A 15,977-nucleotide genomic window follows, 5' to 3' on the forward strand; every position below is an offset into this window, starting at 1 on the left:
TGCTGGCAGAGGCACTGCTGGCAGAGGCACCACAGGAGCAGCGTGCAGCTGAGAGCTCCCTGTTGCTGTCCTGTGTCATCTGAGCAAGGGCACTGGCATGCACTGCTCTTGTTAACCATTTAATTAGCAGTGCCTTCACGACAGAATGCCTTCCCACTGGAATTTCCAGCTTCCAGGCACGTGGCTTGCCCTCCAAAACACCTCACGACTTCCAAAATTTACAGTGGGATCTGTCAGTGCAGACATTGTTCCATGTCAGACTGCTGCTAATGCATACTAGTTCACAAAATCACAAATCACAGCATTGTAGCGGCTGGAAGGGGCCTCTAGAGACCGTGGAGTCCAATCCCCCTGCAAAGCAGGCCCCCTGCAGCAGGCTGCACAGGTGGACGTGCAGGCCGGTCTTGAATGTCTCCACAGAAGGAAAATCCAACAACCTCCCTGGGTTTACACACTTCATTCTGCACACAGCAGTTATAACCGCTTCTGCAAAGGCTGAAATTGCTTTCTAGCAATACAGACGATTGCTTCGCAGCGCTGGAATCGCCTGCACACACACGAACCACGCTGGCCGCTGGCTGCAACCCCTAGTACCGCACCCCCCGGAACCCCCACGCCCCGCGGACCAGGCACGGCGGTTGGCGCTGCGAGGCGCGGCGCACCCCGCCCTTGGGCGGTGCGGAGGGCGGCGCGCGGAGGTCCCGTGATGGCGGAGGCGGAGCGGCGGGCTCACTCGGCGGGGCCTCCGCCGGCGGCAGTGCTATGGGCAGAGCCATGGGAGTAGCCGGGCTGCTCGCGGGGTTGCTCCTCGTGCCTGCCGTGCTGCTAGGCGCCAGCTTCGGCCGCGGAGAGCCGCCTCCCGACGTGCAGCCGGCGCCGTCCGAACGGGGGACGGAATCGGACGCCGTCCCCGAGGACTCGCTGTGGCCGCTGCCGCAGTCGCTCCGTACGTCCCGTCTCCGGCTGCAGCTGGCCCCCGAGCGCTTCCAGGTAGTACACGGCGCCGGCTCCTCGGCGGGGCCGGCATGCGGCCTCCTGCAGGATGCCTTCCGCAGGTGAGGGCAGGCGGCGGGGCGGTGGGGCTGCAGGGGCGGCGGGCGCGCGGGCCGGCTCCTGGAGCGGCGGCGGCTCACTGAGCTCCGCGCTCCCCGCAGGTATTACGAATACATGTTCGGACGCTCCAGCTGGAGGAAGCCGCACCGAGCGTCGCCGTCTGCGCAAGGGGAGCTGTCGCAGCTGCAGGTGGTGATCGCCTCCCCGGAGTCCGGCTGTGACAGCTTCCCACACCTCGCGTCCAACGAGGCCTGTGAGTACCGCGGCGTTGTGGTCAGGCTTAACGGCCAGCGCAGAAGTCAGACGGTGATTTATTTTTATTTCCCCCTGGAAATAATAGGCTCATGGAGGCCCCGTGAGGACACGGCAGCTCTTAGCTAGTCACCTAGTCACTAGTTGTGAAATTGAGACCGTGCCACGTCGTGACATTAATCAGTGGCATAGTCTGTGATCTCCTCAGCGTGAAGTGCTGGGTGAAGAAGCAGTTGAGCTGCTTCACCTGCGTCCTGCAGGGTTTTTGTTCTGTCAGTGCATACAAGGCAGGATTAAAAACGCGACATGATTACATTGGATTTGTCCTGCCCTGATTCTCCATGGCTGATGTCCAGATTGGAGAAACACTCTAAAATCAACTCCTAACCACTAAAGAAGTTTCTTATCGGTTATCACAGGAATCAGTGCGTTCAGCTCTCCTAGATCTCTTCTGAGGTAATCTTCTGTAACAGTCTATGCAGTTATGTGGTATCCAGGATACAGATCCTTCCCAAAAGATCCTTTTAATCTTAAGTCATACATCTGCAGCAGAACTAATTCTACTGGACTTGTTAAAAAATGTACTGATATTAAATTTAATTAGTCCTTTCTGTACATGCAGTGAAGCAGTGCAATTTTAGTGTGCAGATTTGCCACATATTTCTGTGTAAATGAGGTACAACAGCAAAATCCTGGAATCATAGAGTGACCTGGGTTGAAAAGGACCTCAATGATCATGTAGTTTCAACTCCCCTGCTATGTGCAGGATCGCCAGCCGCCAGACCAGGCTGCCCAGAGCCACATCCAGCCTGGCCTTGAATGCCTCCAGGGAAGGGGCATCCACAACCTCCTTGGGCAACCTGTTCCAATGCTTCACCACCCTCTGTGAAAAATCATTAATGCTTCGGAATTTTTTTATCGTGGTCAGGATATTACATTGCTTTACTACTAGCTGAACTTTGGACAGCTGTGTAAAATTGAGTTCTTAATGAAAGCTGGTTTTTCTGTTCAGTAAGGAAATTATTCACTTGCTGCATTGAGCAGCTGTTTGGTTTTTTTTTTCTAAACAGAAATGGCATGGTTTAGACAATGGTTATCTCATAGTGTGGGAGGTGGCACATGAGAATCTAGTGAGGTTTATATCAAGGCCAAGTGCAAGGTGATACGCTTGGGTAAAGGCATACCCAAATATGAGTACAGTGTGTGAGAAGAACTCACTGAGAACAGACCTGCAAAGAAAGACTAAGGGGTCCCGGTGGATGAAAGGCAGTGTTCTTGTAGCCCAGAAAGCCATTGGTATCCTGGGATGCATCAAAGGAAAGATGGCCAGCAGGGAGAGGGAGGGGATTGGTCCCCAGTACAGGAAGGATGCAGAGCTGCAGGTCCAGAGGAGGGCCATGAAGATAACCACAGTGATGGAGCATGTTTTCTCTGAAGAAAGGTTGAGGGAGTTGGGCTTGTTCGGCTTGGAAAAGAGAGGGCTCCAGGGAGACCTTATTGAGGCTTTTGAGTACTTGGAGGGAGCTTACAGGAGGAGAACTGACTTTATGTACATTTGATACCAATAGGACAAAGGAGAATGACTTGAAATTAGAAGAGGGGAGATTTAGGTAGGATGTTAGGAAGACATTTTTTACTCAGAGGTGGTGAGGCACTGGCACAAGCTGCCCGGAGAGGTTGTGGATGTCCCAGTCCCTGAGGGTTGGGCTGGATGGGACCCTGGGCAACATGATCTAGTATGTGACAGTCCTGCCCATGGCAGAGGGTTGCAACTAGATGATCTTTAACCTAAGCCATTCTATGATTCTGTGATGAGAGTATAGCTACATAATAAAAATACAGGTTACCTGCCCTCCTCTCTGCTGACTTGTTACCTTTTCGTGTAAAAGGTTCAGTTTATCCTTGCAAAACTTGTTGTGTTGCATTCATTTAAGATAAATGTTGAGAAAAACAGTTGCTGTCTCAGAAGCATATCACTCACTGGCCTACAGTTTACCACAAAAAGAAAAAAATAAAGCAAGAAAAAGAGCCCCAAAAACACACAGAGATTGTATCCATGCTCTGTTTCTTTCCCTAAACTTCCAATACATACGGAATATCTCTAGGTTAAAATGGAAAATTAAATACTTTCTTGATCTTCATTTTTGTTACTCTGTAATTAGACCTTTATAAGCAATATTGCTTAAAAAAAAGTAATCTGTAAGCACAAAATATCTAAAATGAGTGTAAAAGGAGAAATGCATTTCTGTGGTTATGTCTGGCTTAGTTACTCAACCTCATTGCCTGCTTACTAGATGCAAAAGCATCATTTAATGTGTCTAAAAATCAATTAAGCTACAATAGGCTGGTAGTCTGGCCACTGTACAAAATTTAACATAGTCATTTTTCAGAGCCATTTTTATTTTAGCATCTTATTAACAGTGGCTTCTGACTGGGAGCTTGCATTATTCCAGGAGCACATATAAAAATGAAAGAAATGTGCATAGTATCGCCATTAAAAAGAGCATTTGTTTGAATTACAAAGAAAAAGTAAAAAAAAAAAAAAGGGCTGAGGAGGAATCTTGAATATCTTACTGCCTGATAATATCTTAGCAATCCTTGCCTTCTTGAGGAATAACTCTTTTTTCCTCCCTTTAGATCATTTAACTGTAAGTGAGCCTGTAGCTATACTGAAAGCAGACGAGGTATGGGGAGCTTTAAGAGGTAAGCTGATGCTTTCCATACAGAGCTGTTTTTGTTCTAAGCTTGTACAGACTGCATAGCAGAGTAGGAACCAGCTGACCACTGAGGCTTGCCCTCGTTCAGTCCTTCATGGGAGGCAGACTTGGGCTTGAGGGCCTAAAAGTACCAGAACATGCACTGCACACTCCCTCAATCTGTGTGCTCTATCCCAGACCCAGTGGCAAACCAGAACTGCATGCTTGCTTTATCTTAAATCAGCCAGGCCAACCAAATCCCGAGTGCTAAAAATTTCTCTGATCTGTAGTGTCAACAGATTGTTCTGCACTAATAATAATGTGCAGGTCACCATCATCAAGAAGACCATGATGCTGAAGTCTCAATCTGCTTTTCTTAGACAGTATTTAAATTAGAAATTTTTTAATGCTGAATTGCAAACTTCACCTGTTCTAGAAATGACAGGAATATATGCATGATAACACCAGACATTCCTACCTTACTCTCTGTTGCAATCATTCTGTCACAGATTAATTGGGTATGTCTGAGCCATGATAATAATATTCAGTGCTTGTGTATAATGGAGAGTTTGAACTGTTCTCTCTTCAATACTTTGTTAACTTTATTGCTTGAGCAACAAAGGTGAATGTGATAATAAGAAAGAAACTCAGTAATAAGGCATTCTTTCTTGCTGTAAATAATTTGGGTCCTGTTTTAACTGAAATTTTAAGGAATAACAGTGGGTTGTACTCCAGATTCCTTTCTTTGATTTTTTTCCAGGTTTGGAAACCTTCAGTCAGTTGGTTCACGAGGATGAGTATGGAAGTGTAAGTTAACTAAAAACACAATCTGATAACAGACAGCCACATTCTTAGGTGTTTTTCAAGGAACAGTAGATCTGCAAGTTTCATTAACTGCTTTTTCAGAAAATAATTTGGAAAGGTGTTAGGAAACTGAGAAGTACTTCATGTTTGTAATGATGAACATAAAATGGGAATTCTAATTCTCAAATCTCATTTTGTAGTTTCTTATCAATGAATCTGAAATCTATGACTTCCCAAGGTTTGCGCACAGAGGAATCTTACTTGACACTTCAAGACACTATTTGCCATTGAAATCTATTCTCACAAACCTGGTAAGTAGACTGTCATATATCATTAATAAGGAAGACTTCATGTTATATTTTGTTCTCTAAAGTAGGTAGCAACTGATCTTGGTGTGAAATGAGAACCTGGCTAACACCTGAAAGGACAGGGTGAACTTTTCTAGGTGGAGGACAGATTCTGTGCTGAATATGAATTGAGTGGGCATATGGAGTGGTTTGCAGTTCATTGAGGAGGCTGTGATTTTGTGCACCTTGGGTTTTCGGTGTTTGCTGCTGCATAACCAGCACAGATATTTCCTGGAGGCATGTTTTGCAAGCATTATAGGAAGACACTGCAATCAGTAATTCGACTACCAGTGGTTGCAGTAAGACTACAGATTTTTAAACAACTGTGTAGTCAATTCTTAAGTTGATAAGGGTGATTCAGTAATGAAGTACAAACAGAGGCAAATTCTAATATGTTCATTCTGAGCTGATTTTTTTTCACTACTTCTTCTCAAAAAAAAAAAAAAAGGGTAGTACAATTTCTGTGAAGACCTTATGAAGAGTAAGAAATGTGTATTCTCGCTCTCACTTGATGAGAAGGTCAGAGTTTTGTTTAATTCAGCACCAGAAGCTGTGGGTTTTCTTACTTCCTACTGCCATATTTTCTCTTAAAGTACTTGTAGCAGGTCTTGTTTGGTTGGAGTGGAGGAGTCTTTGAATGAGGGAATATGCAGTTTCCTGTCTTGTTTGTCCTGTTTTTCCAGGATGAGTTTTTCTTAGATACTTCCCTTCTATGTTCCAGAACTTTGCAGAGCAGGCTTAGGTGGGCAAAAATAGTGCAGATAAAACCAGCCTTTATTTCTGAGGTCGTCCTTGAACTGCACTTGGAGCTAGCCCCTCTATGAGTATTTACAACTTGTTTTTACCTGTCATATCATTCCAAGCTCAGCAATTAGGTTTGTGTGGGTAGTCTCATACAACTAAGAATGTTGCAGCTACTCAGGTAGTTCCTGTGTCAATATTTGTTGTCTTTTCTGAAAGAGCAAATGTATGCCTGAAGTATAACTTTTGAGACTTGAGTTTCTATTCATTTTTTTAAATTTCTGTAACTGTTGCTCTTCCGTTTTCTTCCCTTAAATTATGTCTGTGGTTCAGCTACTTCCTCAGAGCTATGTTTTATGCCATTTTGCCAGTTTAAGAAAAAGTGTGCTTTTCCTCCTTTGTGGCTTGAATCCAGACTAGCCTAATAAAAAGCAGCAGTAATCCCTTCACTGACATGTGGTAATTAGATGCTTAAGGCAGCAGTTTAAGTACATTTCCTGTTTGTGTCTGACTACTGTGCTGTATCACAAGGAAGGGCATTGACCATCGGGAGGGAGAGGTTGAGGGAGGATCAGGATTTGTAATTTTTATGTGGAAAGGTGTGAGTTGGTGGAGATGCATGAAGACAAGCAATAATTCAGTTGTTCAGAAAATTCAGCTTGGGTGAAAAAAGAGGGGAAAAGATGGATTGTGCAAGCAACTGGAAGCAACTGTTTTGCAATTACTTGTCCCAGAAGAGTACAAATTCCTTCCAGCATACAGCACGTTCAGTGACTCTGATAAACTCTGTAGCCCACAGTATGTGTGTAAGTGCCCATCTGGAGTTATGATTCTATAATAAATGTGTTTACATTTATATTCATGATGTAGAGTTATCAAAATAGAAGTACTAATACTATATTGACTGAAAAATGCATAGTTTACTTTGCCTGCATTTGAAATGCATTCTGAGGAGGTTATTGTCACATGAGGATGTAATCAATAATAGGTATTCAGTTTTGAAGTACAAAGTATTTAGGTATAAAAATGTAAGCTTTCCTATAAGCTGAAATAGCTGATTGCTTAAAGACAATCAACCAGATGCTCTGAAAAGTGGAAAAAATTCACAAGAATTTATAGCTGTTTACTTGTAAGTTGAAAAATGGTATTTTGCTTTGATTTAGTCATTGAGCTAGGCATGCAGGGTATACTGGGCAAGACCATCTTTTTTGCATAGATTTTCTGTGAGAGTAAAATGCTTAAGTGAACTTTCTTGCATTATTTGTTACAGGATGCTATGGCTTTTAACAAGTTCAATGTTCTCCACTGGCATATAGTAGATGATCAGTCATTTCCTTACCAGAGTATTTCTTTTCCTGAGCTTAGTAACAAGGTGAGTAGACATCTTTGGAATACAGTGGGAGGGCAGAAACCTGGCATATTTCATGGAAACTAAATGCAGACACAAGAACCTATAAATGGTTAATTATATCTCCCTTGGCCTATTGTGAAACGGAGTTTCACCATCACTTGCATGTTTGCATTAATAATGAATGTAACGTGACGAGGGTCCTTTGTTTCAGAATCAGTGATGAAGAGAAGGAGGGAAAGTCAAATTTACTTCTTTGTATAAGTAAATAAATAAATAACCCTTATCTACTAAAAACTGTGATGGTGTAACGGTATGTAAACTTTCTCTAAATATGTACACTTCACAGGGGGCTTACTCTTATAACCACATCTATACTCCTACTGACGTCCGCCTGGTGATTGAGTATGCCCGATTAAGAGGCATTAGAGTTATCCCAGAGTTTGATACCCCAGGACACACACAGTCCTGGGGAAAAGGTATGTCAGAGAAAGTATTAATGCTTAAAACATTGTGACGAGTAAAGTGCAGCATAATATTCCTACTAGATATGTTTATATTATATAATATATATTATGTATTAATGTAATATGAAAGTGAGTGGGCTTGTTAAAAGCAGCTTTTGAAGTACTTTGAAAGGCATTTGGAAAGATGTAAGCGAGGGGAAGAATCAGCAGTGGTCAAGACCTTAGGTGTGAGAGAAGCGAAAGTGAATGGAGGAAGCTGAAACTGAGCAGTCATTTCCTATGCTGGATGTGTATGCAAAGGCTAAGTATATTCTATCTGCTTTGGTTTCATATTGATGTTTTCACCCCATACAGTCATCTTGAGTTTAGAGTAATAAGGCAGAGGCTAGAAACAGTGAGCTGCAGTCCCTGGAGATATTTTTTCTTTCAAAGTAGCTGATATTTCTGTTTACTATTAAAGGCACGATCTGCTGGTGTACAAATGGTAGCAAAGCTTTATTCTGTTTTCTAGGTTTCAAACTGGTAGTATTTTTCTTGATAGAGTCCAGAGTTACGGTGATTACATGTACTCAGAGACCAGGAAACCTTGTGCCTTGATTCAAGATGTATGGACTGCTGTTAAGCTGCAGAGTTTTTGGCTAAACGGAGAATAGTATACATTTTCTAGTCCCTTTAGCTACAGGATGAGTCTTGTGTCTAGAGGGAGGTGTCCCTGCCCTCCCTGCAGGGGGTTGAAACTAGATGATCTTAAAGGTCACTTCCATCCCAAACCATTCTATGATTCTGTGATTAACAAAATCCAGATGCTTGCTAGTGGCTTGCCTACAAGTAGCTGAGCTGACCTGTAGTCACATGAAGAGCAGGATTCAGCTCACTTGTCTTTAATGAGCTGGTCCTGATAGTTTCTTGTATGATAGCTTTTTAATATAACTGAAGCTGGATTTGCTCATGAACCTGAGAACTACAGCTGTGCTTTCCCTACATCTAAATTCAAAGTATTGGAAGGAGACCTAGAGTCATGCAAGAGGAGCAGGTGAAGCAGTGTATTACTAGCACTCTGCTTGGGTGAATGTGCTTGGAGTAGAAAACATGCAGCTGGGAAGGTGCTGCTGCAATTATGTAAACTGAATATAGGGATCATAGAATCCTTAGAGTTGGAAGGGGCATTTAAAGGTCATCTAGTCCAACTCCCCTGCAGTGAACAAGGACATGTGTAACTGGATCAGGTTGTGCAGGGCCAACTGATCCAGTCTGGCCTTGAAAGCCTCCGGGGATGGAGCATCAACCACATCTCTGGGCAACATATTCCAGTGCCTCACCAACACCGTGAAAGACTTTTTCTTGTATTCAGCCTAAATCTATCCTTTTTAAGCTTGAAGCCATTTCCTCTTGTTCTTTCACCACAAACCCTGATTCCTTCTAATTGGCATATTTCCTAAATCTATTAAAGCTTTGTTATTCAAGTAGTCATCCAGGAATTGCTTTCTAGGTGGTGGAGTATGTTCTATAAATTTGTGTTTTAAATCAGAAGTTTAAAAGCTGGAGTCTTCATTTTCAGTTAGAGGGTTCTTCAGCTTTGGGCAAAACTGCTTCAGCTTGTCTCTATTCAATTTTGTATGGAATAGATGAGCACTTCAGTAATGAATATTAACCTCTGTAATATGAGTGAACTACTTCCTGTTAGCAGAGATAGCAAGCCCGTATGGAACTGAATATCCTCCATTAATTGTTTCTATTAGGTCAAAAAGATCTTCTCACCCCTTGTTACAGTGGAGAACAACCAAGTGGATCCTTTGGACCTGTAAATCCCATTTTGAATTCAACTTATGACTTCATGGCTACATTATTCAGAGAAATCAGTGGTGTATTTCCTGACGCCTACATCCATCTGGGAGGAGATGAAGTGAGCTTCGATTGTTGGTATGGTCACAGTTCAAGAAATAAATAGCCAGTGCCTCTTAAACTTGCCTAAATCCATCAGCTGTGAGATGGCTTTCTCTGCTTATCCCAAAGATACTCTGTGCTCCTGCTTCTGTAAGAATTTATAGGCAGAGCATTTTCAACAAGCAAGTTACAGTTGTACGGAATTTTGCTCTGACCATCTGTTTTTCATGCATGTTGGGATACTCCTAAAGGATTTCTTTATGAAAACTAACCATTCAGAAGGGAGAAAAATTTGGGGAGTTAAGCACTATAGAAGATTATTAATGCTGAAGTGCTTCGTGTTAAAGGAAAACCAGTCCTTTTCATTGAGACCTGCCTTATAGAAAATCATAGAATCATAGAATCATAGAATCACCAAGGTTGGAAAAGACCTAAAAGATCATCCAGTCCAACCGTTCACCTATTCCCAATAGCTCCTACTAAACCATGTCCCTCAATACAACATCCAGTCTTTCCTTGAACACCCCCAGGGTCGGTGACTCCACCACCTCCCTGGGCAGTCCGTTCCAGTGCCTGACCACCCTTTCCGAAAAGTAATACTTCCTAATGTCCAGCCTGAATCTCCCCTGCCGTAGCTTGAAGCCATTCCCCCTGGTCCTATCACTAATGACACGAGAGAAGAGGCCGACCCCCAGCTCACTACAGCCTCCCTTCAGGAAGTTATAGAGAGCAATGAGGTCTCCCCTGAGCCTCCTCTTCTCCAGGCTGAACATTCCCAGCTCCTTCAGCCTCTCCTCATATGGCCTGTGTTCCAGACCCCTCACCAGCTTTGTCGCCCTCCTTTGAACACGTTCCAGGGCCTCAATATCTTTCTTGCAGTGAGGGGCCCAAAACTGGACACAGTACTCGAGGTGCGGCCTCACCAGTGCTGAATACAGGGGAAAATCTGTTAATGCTAAGAATTGCAGTACTACCTTCTTGGGTGCTTACATTACAAATACTGCATACATTAGTACAGTTCTTCAAGTTGTGGATTTGGGCTATTTTTAAATCTTTCTGGTGGAGTAACTAATAATAATACAGAATTGAGAGCTGATGTAATAGGATTAGCATTCAAATTGATCGTTGTTAGTATTTGTGGATTCTCTTGAAGAAACAAATCTGAACGCTCAGAACTTGCTTTAATTTTTGAAGTAGAGATAATTTCTGTCAAATGTTTCAGTACAAAGTGTTAGTTTGCTTTAAGGGAGTTCTTTTCAAGTTTGATTCTTAATGTAACTCCTGCAGATACCCTGGTGTTCTTTGGTTGCTTAGTTTCCGGACCTGCTGGCAGTTTTCCCACAACATGATAGAGGCACCAGGAACCCCAGGGCTCTTAGGAGCTTGAGGAACCCTGCCAGAAGCTGCTTGAGGGCAGCTACTCCAGTAGCTTTCCAGAGAATTAGGGCTATTGGCTTTGTTTCAAATCATGATTAAATTTGGTTTCAAAATACCTAAATCGTATTATTCTGCTACTTCTGCTCTGTTGTGCTTTTGAGGCTGTGACATGTCTAAGGCATCTGTTAATATACTTTGTGTGGATAAATCTAATTAGGAAATCAGGCTTAAAACAAACAAAAAATAATTCTTCTGATTTATTTTTTTTCTGTTTAAGGAAATCTAACCCTGAAGTGAAAGATTTCATGAAGAAGCAAGGATTTGGCATTGACTATGCTAAACTGGAATCATACTATGTTCAGAAGTATGTGCTTAATTTTTAATTTCTCCCCAGCTTTTCACACCTGCTGTCTGAGGGGGATGTCAGGGTGCAGATATGTAATATTTTAGACTGTATTATATTGCATATATAATAATATTTTAAAAATTTCAAAAACTTCAATGCATGGGGGCACATCCCAGTTTCTTTTCTGTTTTTTACAAAGAATATAGAGTTTACATCTTTAAAATGTGGGACACAACAAGGATACGTAGGCTCGTTCTAAACACACTCTGAATGTATTGGGTATCTTTAAGCTGGGTGTACTGAAATGTCAGTAGACAAGGTGGGGAGAGAAAATCAAAAGGTTTTTGCAGACGTTTATTGATTTTTAAGTGGCATACATTTCAACATCTTTCTGAGTTACTGGTAGTTCTGTACTGAAGTCTATGTTAATGTACTTCCTTATTTCCTTATAAGTATGTTCTTGAAGGCCAAAGTGAGAGAAGTCTGGCTTCTTTTGGTCCCGTAGGAATGAAAAGGCACAGTATGCATTAGAGTAGGAAATACTGCTGCATTGGGTGTCTGCATTTGAGTTGCTTGAAGTTCACAGGCATGATCTTATTTCTAAATCCTAGGATTTTGGATATTGTTTCCTCCTATAACAAAGGATACATGGTCTGGCAGGAAGTGTTTGATAACAATGCAGAGGTAAGATGGAAAAGTAAATAGGATGCTCTCATAAAACAACACAATATCATGGGTGGATTCCCAGATAGACAATTAAGTAGTTTTGGTTGTGTCCTTTAAGTGTTTAAAGGAAATCTGTGGACAATACCAGTAAGTCCACACAGGTGTGGAGCCTAACCTGTTATTACCATTTATCTAGTAGATAAAATAGGTGAAACAAGAACAGCAGCATTGCTGCACTTTCTTCAAGGTAAGAGTAGATAATATCGCTTAATGTAGAGCGATATTTACTTCATGAGTAAAGAATAGAAAAGTTTCTCTGCCTTCTTATATACTTGAAGTTTTCCCAGGTAACAGCACACCTAGACTAGTAACACCAGGTGCTCAGCTTTTTGAAGTTATCAGTTAACTGGTATGATGGCATGTAGGAGCCATCTCAGGGAACAGACTGTCTACAATCTGTACTTCTCTCTAGTGTGAACTGTGTTTAAAACTAACAGATTATTAGTTTAGACTGTCTAGGAAAGAAAACAGTGCCAAAAGTTAGTTTCCAGTGCTCTCCTTTTTGAAGCAAAATGCCCCCCTCCAAGTTTTTTTTTCCTGTCAACAGTAATTAGGATTATCTTTCATGTTGATTTTTTTGAAATTATTTTTATTTTTCCCTTCTAGCTGAAACCAGACACTGTAGTTGAAGTGTGGATGGCAAATAACTATGCACACGAACTGAGCCGTGTCACTAGAGCAGGGTTTACTGCTATCCTGGCAGCTCCCTGGTATTTGGACTACATTAGCTATGGACAAGACTGGACAAAATACTACCGTGTTGAACCACTGAACTTCCCTGGTTTGTTACTTTTTTTATGTATGATGTGCGTGAATGTATTTGGTTCATAAGAAGGCATAAATTGAATAGATAAGGCTATTTAGAGATGCGTGCAGTTGGTATGATCAAATACTCTATAGGCAAAGGTCTTGAGCATTTTCCAGAGTTGTGGCTGACAAGCAAGTGAAAAAAACAATTACAACTTCCCATTTCTCAAATGGAAAAGCATTAGTTCCTCCAACATGTGGCACTGGTGCATGTGTGAGACGGGAAGCTGGACGGCATGAACAGATGTGTCATGCTTTAGGAACAACACAAAACAGCTGATGGTGGACAAGGAACTTGCATTTTGAAGCAACTTCATAGAAAGTTAGACTGTTAAAGAAAAAGGTATATTCTCTCCCTCTGGCTGAAGCTGATAATCAGAACTTTTGCCATTTCCTATGCAAAGTGTTAGGGAGAACTTCAGAGTTCCATAGCTTCTTCAAGAAACGTTCTGTGTGTAGTAGAGGGAACAGTTTGAATGAAAATTTGAATCCCTGAAGAGTGTCTAAACAACGGAAAATAAAAGTTATAATCTTTTCTGCCGCAGAAAGGAGATGTGTTCTCCAGGAAAATGGGCTAGTCATTCTTATATTCTACTACCAAAATACTGTTTGTGCTCAGGACAGATATGTAATTTGATAAAAAGTAAGTAACAGCTGAACAGCAGTCCTGAGTATTGAAGAAGAAAATAATTGTGATACATGTCCATGTCCTGGACAAATAGAAATTCTTACTTTCTGCTTTGAATACAGGATCTGAAAAACAGAAAAGGCTCTTAATAGGTGGAGAAGCTTGCCTGTGGGGAGAATATGTGGATGCCACAAACCTCACACCAAGATTATGGTATGAACTTCTTTATATTTTAGAAAGCTACAAGGAGCATGAATTAATCAAACAGTATTGTATGTTTGTGGTAACAGTGCTAGAGTTCTGTACTGATCCTAAGCAGCTTTACAAATTGATGCTCCTGGTAAAAGACCTGGTGTTTAAAACTTTTATCCATTCTTGGTTGTAGCCTGTATCTCCTCTAAAACTTAGTTTATCTTCACAGGCCTCGGGCAAGTGCTGTAGGGGAAAGACTCTGGAGCAGCAAAAATGTGACCAACTTGCAGGATGCCTATAGAAGACTGTCCAACCATCGATGCCGCATGCTCAGGTAAGATCAGTGGTTCCAGTAAGCCTGTGGCTCTCATGCCGTAGAGCCAGTGGAGTTAAAGTACAGGCTTAATTTGCTGGCTCCAAAATGAATGAAAGCTAGCAGACTCATCTGATCACATAAATACCATCCCAAGTGTTCCCTCAGAATGGAAAAAACAGTTACATTAAGACAGGAGTTCAAAAGATTCTTGCAGATAACATTCTCAAAATCATGACCCTTCTTTACTGAAATGCTAGAACTTATCTCTGTTCTGCTTTCTTCTGAAGAAAAAGCATACTCCATGACTGACCTATTTCAGACTATGAAGGATATTAAAGGGCACATGGGAGGAGTACACAGACAGGAGAAAAAATAGGCTGATTTTTTTAGTTATTGGAAAGAATTAATTGTTACCGGAGATAATCAAATGGAGCTTCTTGCATGAGAGGTGGGCTTGAATGACCTGTTCTTTCAAGTATTGCCTTAATGTAGAAAGTGAAGGGGTGAATCTGGTCTTAAGTTTCAGTGCGACTCACTTCTAAAAGTACGCAGCCAGAAAGCAGTTTGATTGCTCAAATGTTGCTGCAACTGATCTACAGCAAGAATGAGCATGCCAGCTAGTTTTATAGTACTCTATGACAAACCAAAGAAAATTCCACCCATGAGAGAAAGGATTTTGAGGTATTTACAGATCAGGTTTTTAAAGGACAGGATACATGGCAATTGCAGTCAGCACCCAAAATTCAAGCACTCTCTTCAGATTTCTGTGGGTACCTCAGCATGTGCTTTGTTGGCACATAAGCTCATGGTGAATAAAAAACAACCAACAACTTTGCTTTAAGGACATGTCCTCCTTAAAAGTACTGCTTTTATGTAGGCTTTAAGCTAGAAGGACAGTAGAGTAACCATCCCATTTCCATTGGTTAAATGATCATTCCTTCTGTCTGCAGTTACACTGCCTTTCATTGGACCTTCCATGAGTTTTTTTGACTTCTGTTTGAACCCCAAAGCACTGATTTTATTAATTGAACTGTTACAAAAATTTAGGAAGTGTGCAAATATGTCCCTGATACTGTTCTTGTGCGTGGAATATGTATATGCAGACAGGTGGTTTCAGCAGGCTCAGAAGCCTTTCCAAATAAAACAGCTCTGGCTGGATGTATGTATCAGATTACCAGGCAGAGAGTGAAGGGGCAGGGAGAAACTTTCTAACAGCTAGATCACGGTCAGTGGAAGAACAATAGCTCTTCTAATCTAAGGGAAAGGTTACTGCTACAGAAATTGTACTATAAAACCAGTTTCCATTCAGATCTGAACTCAGCTTCCTGTAGTGATAAGTAGAATGAACATAATCAGAGCTGCATGTGAAGGAAATATTAGCCTGAGAGGAGAATGTGCAGTGTTAACTGTCTTGTGTTTTCATATTCATCACTTACCTTAAAAGCAACAGATTTTACAGAAGAGCAAGACCACCAGCCCTGAAGTTTGGCGTTTTAACTCATTTTCTAGTATTCTGGTAGGTTCAACTGAAACAAGATTACTGTATCTGGCTTAGTAACCAAAATGCAATCTACAGAATAGAGCGCTTTTTCCACTCTCTAAGTAGGCAGCCCATTTTGTTTACATAAAGCAGATTAAAACTGGCTGCCCTTATCTTTGTTCCTTCCTAAACCACTAGCCCATTATTTGATTTATTCATACATATTTGACTTTATTTTAACAGCAGGGGCATAGCAGCTGAGCCTCTTTTTGTTGGCTATTGTCCCCATGAAGCAAGATGGCAGTGACTGCTTTGGACACCTCCGTTCAGCAACCTGAAGTGCCTCTGAGGTGCAAAGATGTGTAGATGAGCACATGTGGTTTGACTGTTGAACCAAAAACATTTTCACTTTTAAAATAAAGATATTTCACGTGCTTGATGGAGTAGGCCTTTTTTTTTTTTTAAATCTAGGATGATGAGGTTCGTTCTGTATCAAACTTTAATTGGAAAGAG

The 15,977-nt window shown here is 41.7% G+C and overlaps 1 protein-coding gene across 1 annotated transcript; it reads left to right on the top strand.

Moving 5' to 3' along the window:
* The first annotated feature begins 709 nt into the window (after positions 1 to 709).
* HEXB (hexosaminidase subunit beta) lies at positions 710 to 15,900 on the top strand. The gene is made up of 14 exons (XM_052700436.1): positions 710 to 1,055; positions 1,155 to 1,306; positions 3,943 to 4,008; positions 4,762 to 4,808; positions 5,006 to 5,116; positions 7,164 to 7,265; positions 7,591 to 7,720; positions 9,448 to 9,628; positions 11,247 to 11,333; positions 11,927 to 11,999; positions 12,648 to 12,822; positions 13,599 to 13,689; positions 13,898 to 14,002; positions 15,708 to 15,900. Exons 1-14 carry the CDS (start codon positions 763 to 765, stop codon positions 15,769 to 15,771), a joined length of 1,677 nt encoding a protein of 558 aa, XP_052556396.1. The 5' UTR covers positions 710 to 762; the 3' UTR covers positions 15,772 to 15,900.
* Positions 15,901 to 15,977: the final 77 nt, after the last annotated feature.

The sequence above is a fragment of the Tympanuchus pallidicinctus genome, unplaced genomic scaffold, assembly GCF_026119805.1.
Source record: "Tympanuchus pallidicinctus isolate F22 unplaced genomic scaffold, pur_lepc_1.0 scaffold4, whole genome shotgun sequence".
NCBI lineage: Eukaryota > Metazoa > Chordata > Aves > Galliformes > Phasianidae > Tympanuchus > Tympanuchus pallidicinctus.

What these genes read in the sequence shown, in the direction of transcription:
- HEXB (XM_052700436.1), top strand. Translation starts at nt 763, where the DNA reads ATGGGCAGAGCCATGGGAGTAGCCGGGCTGCTCGCGGGGTTGCTCCTC. An exon ending in ACGAGGATGAGTATGGAAGT is followed by an intron (nt 4,809 to 5,005) that starts GTAAGTTAACTA and finishes CTCATTTTGTAG; the next exon opens with TTTCTTATCAATGAATCTGA. An exon ending in GAAGTGAGCTTCGATTGTTG is followed by an intron (nt 9,629 to 11,246) that starts GTATGGTCACAG and finishes TTTCTGTTTAAG; the next exon opens with GAAATCTAACCCTGAAGTGA.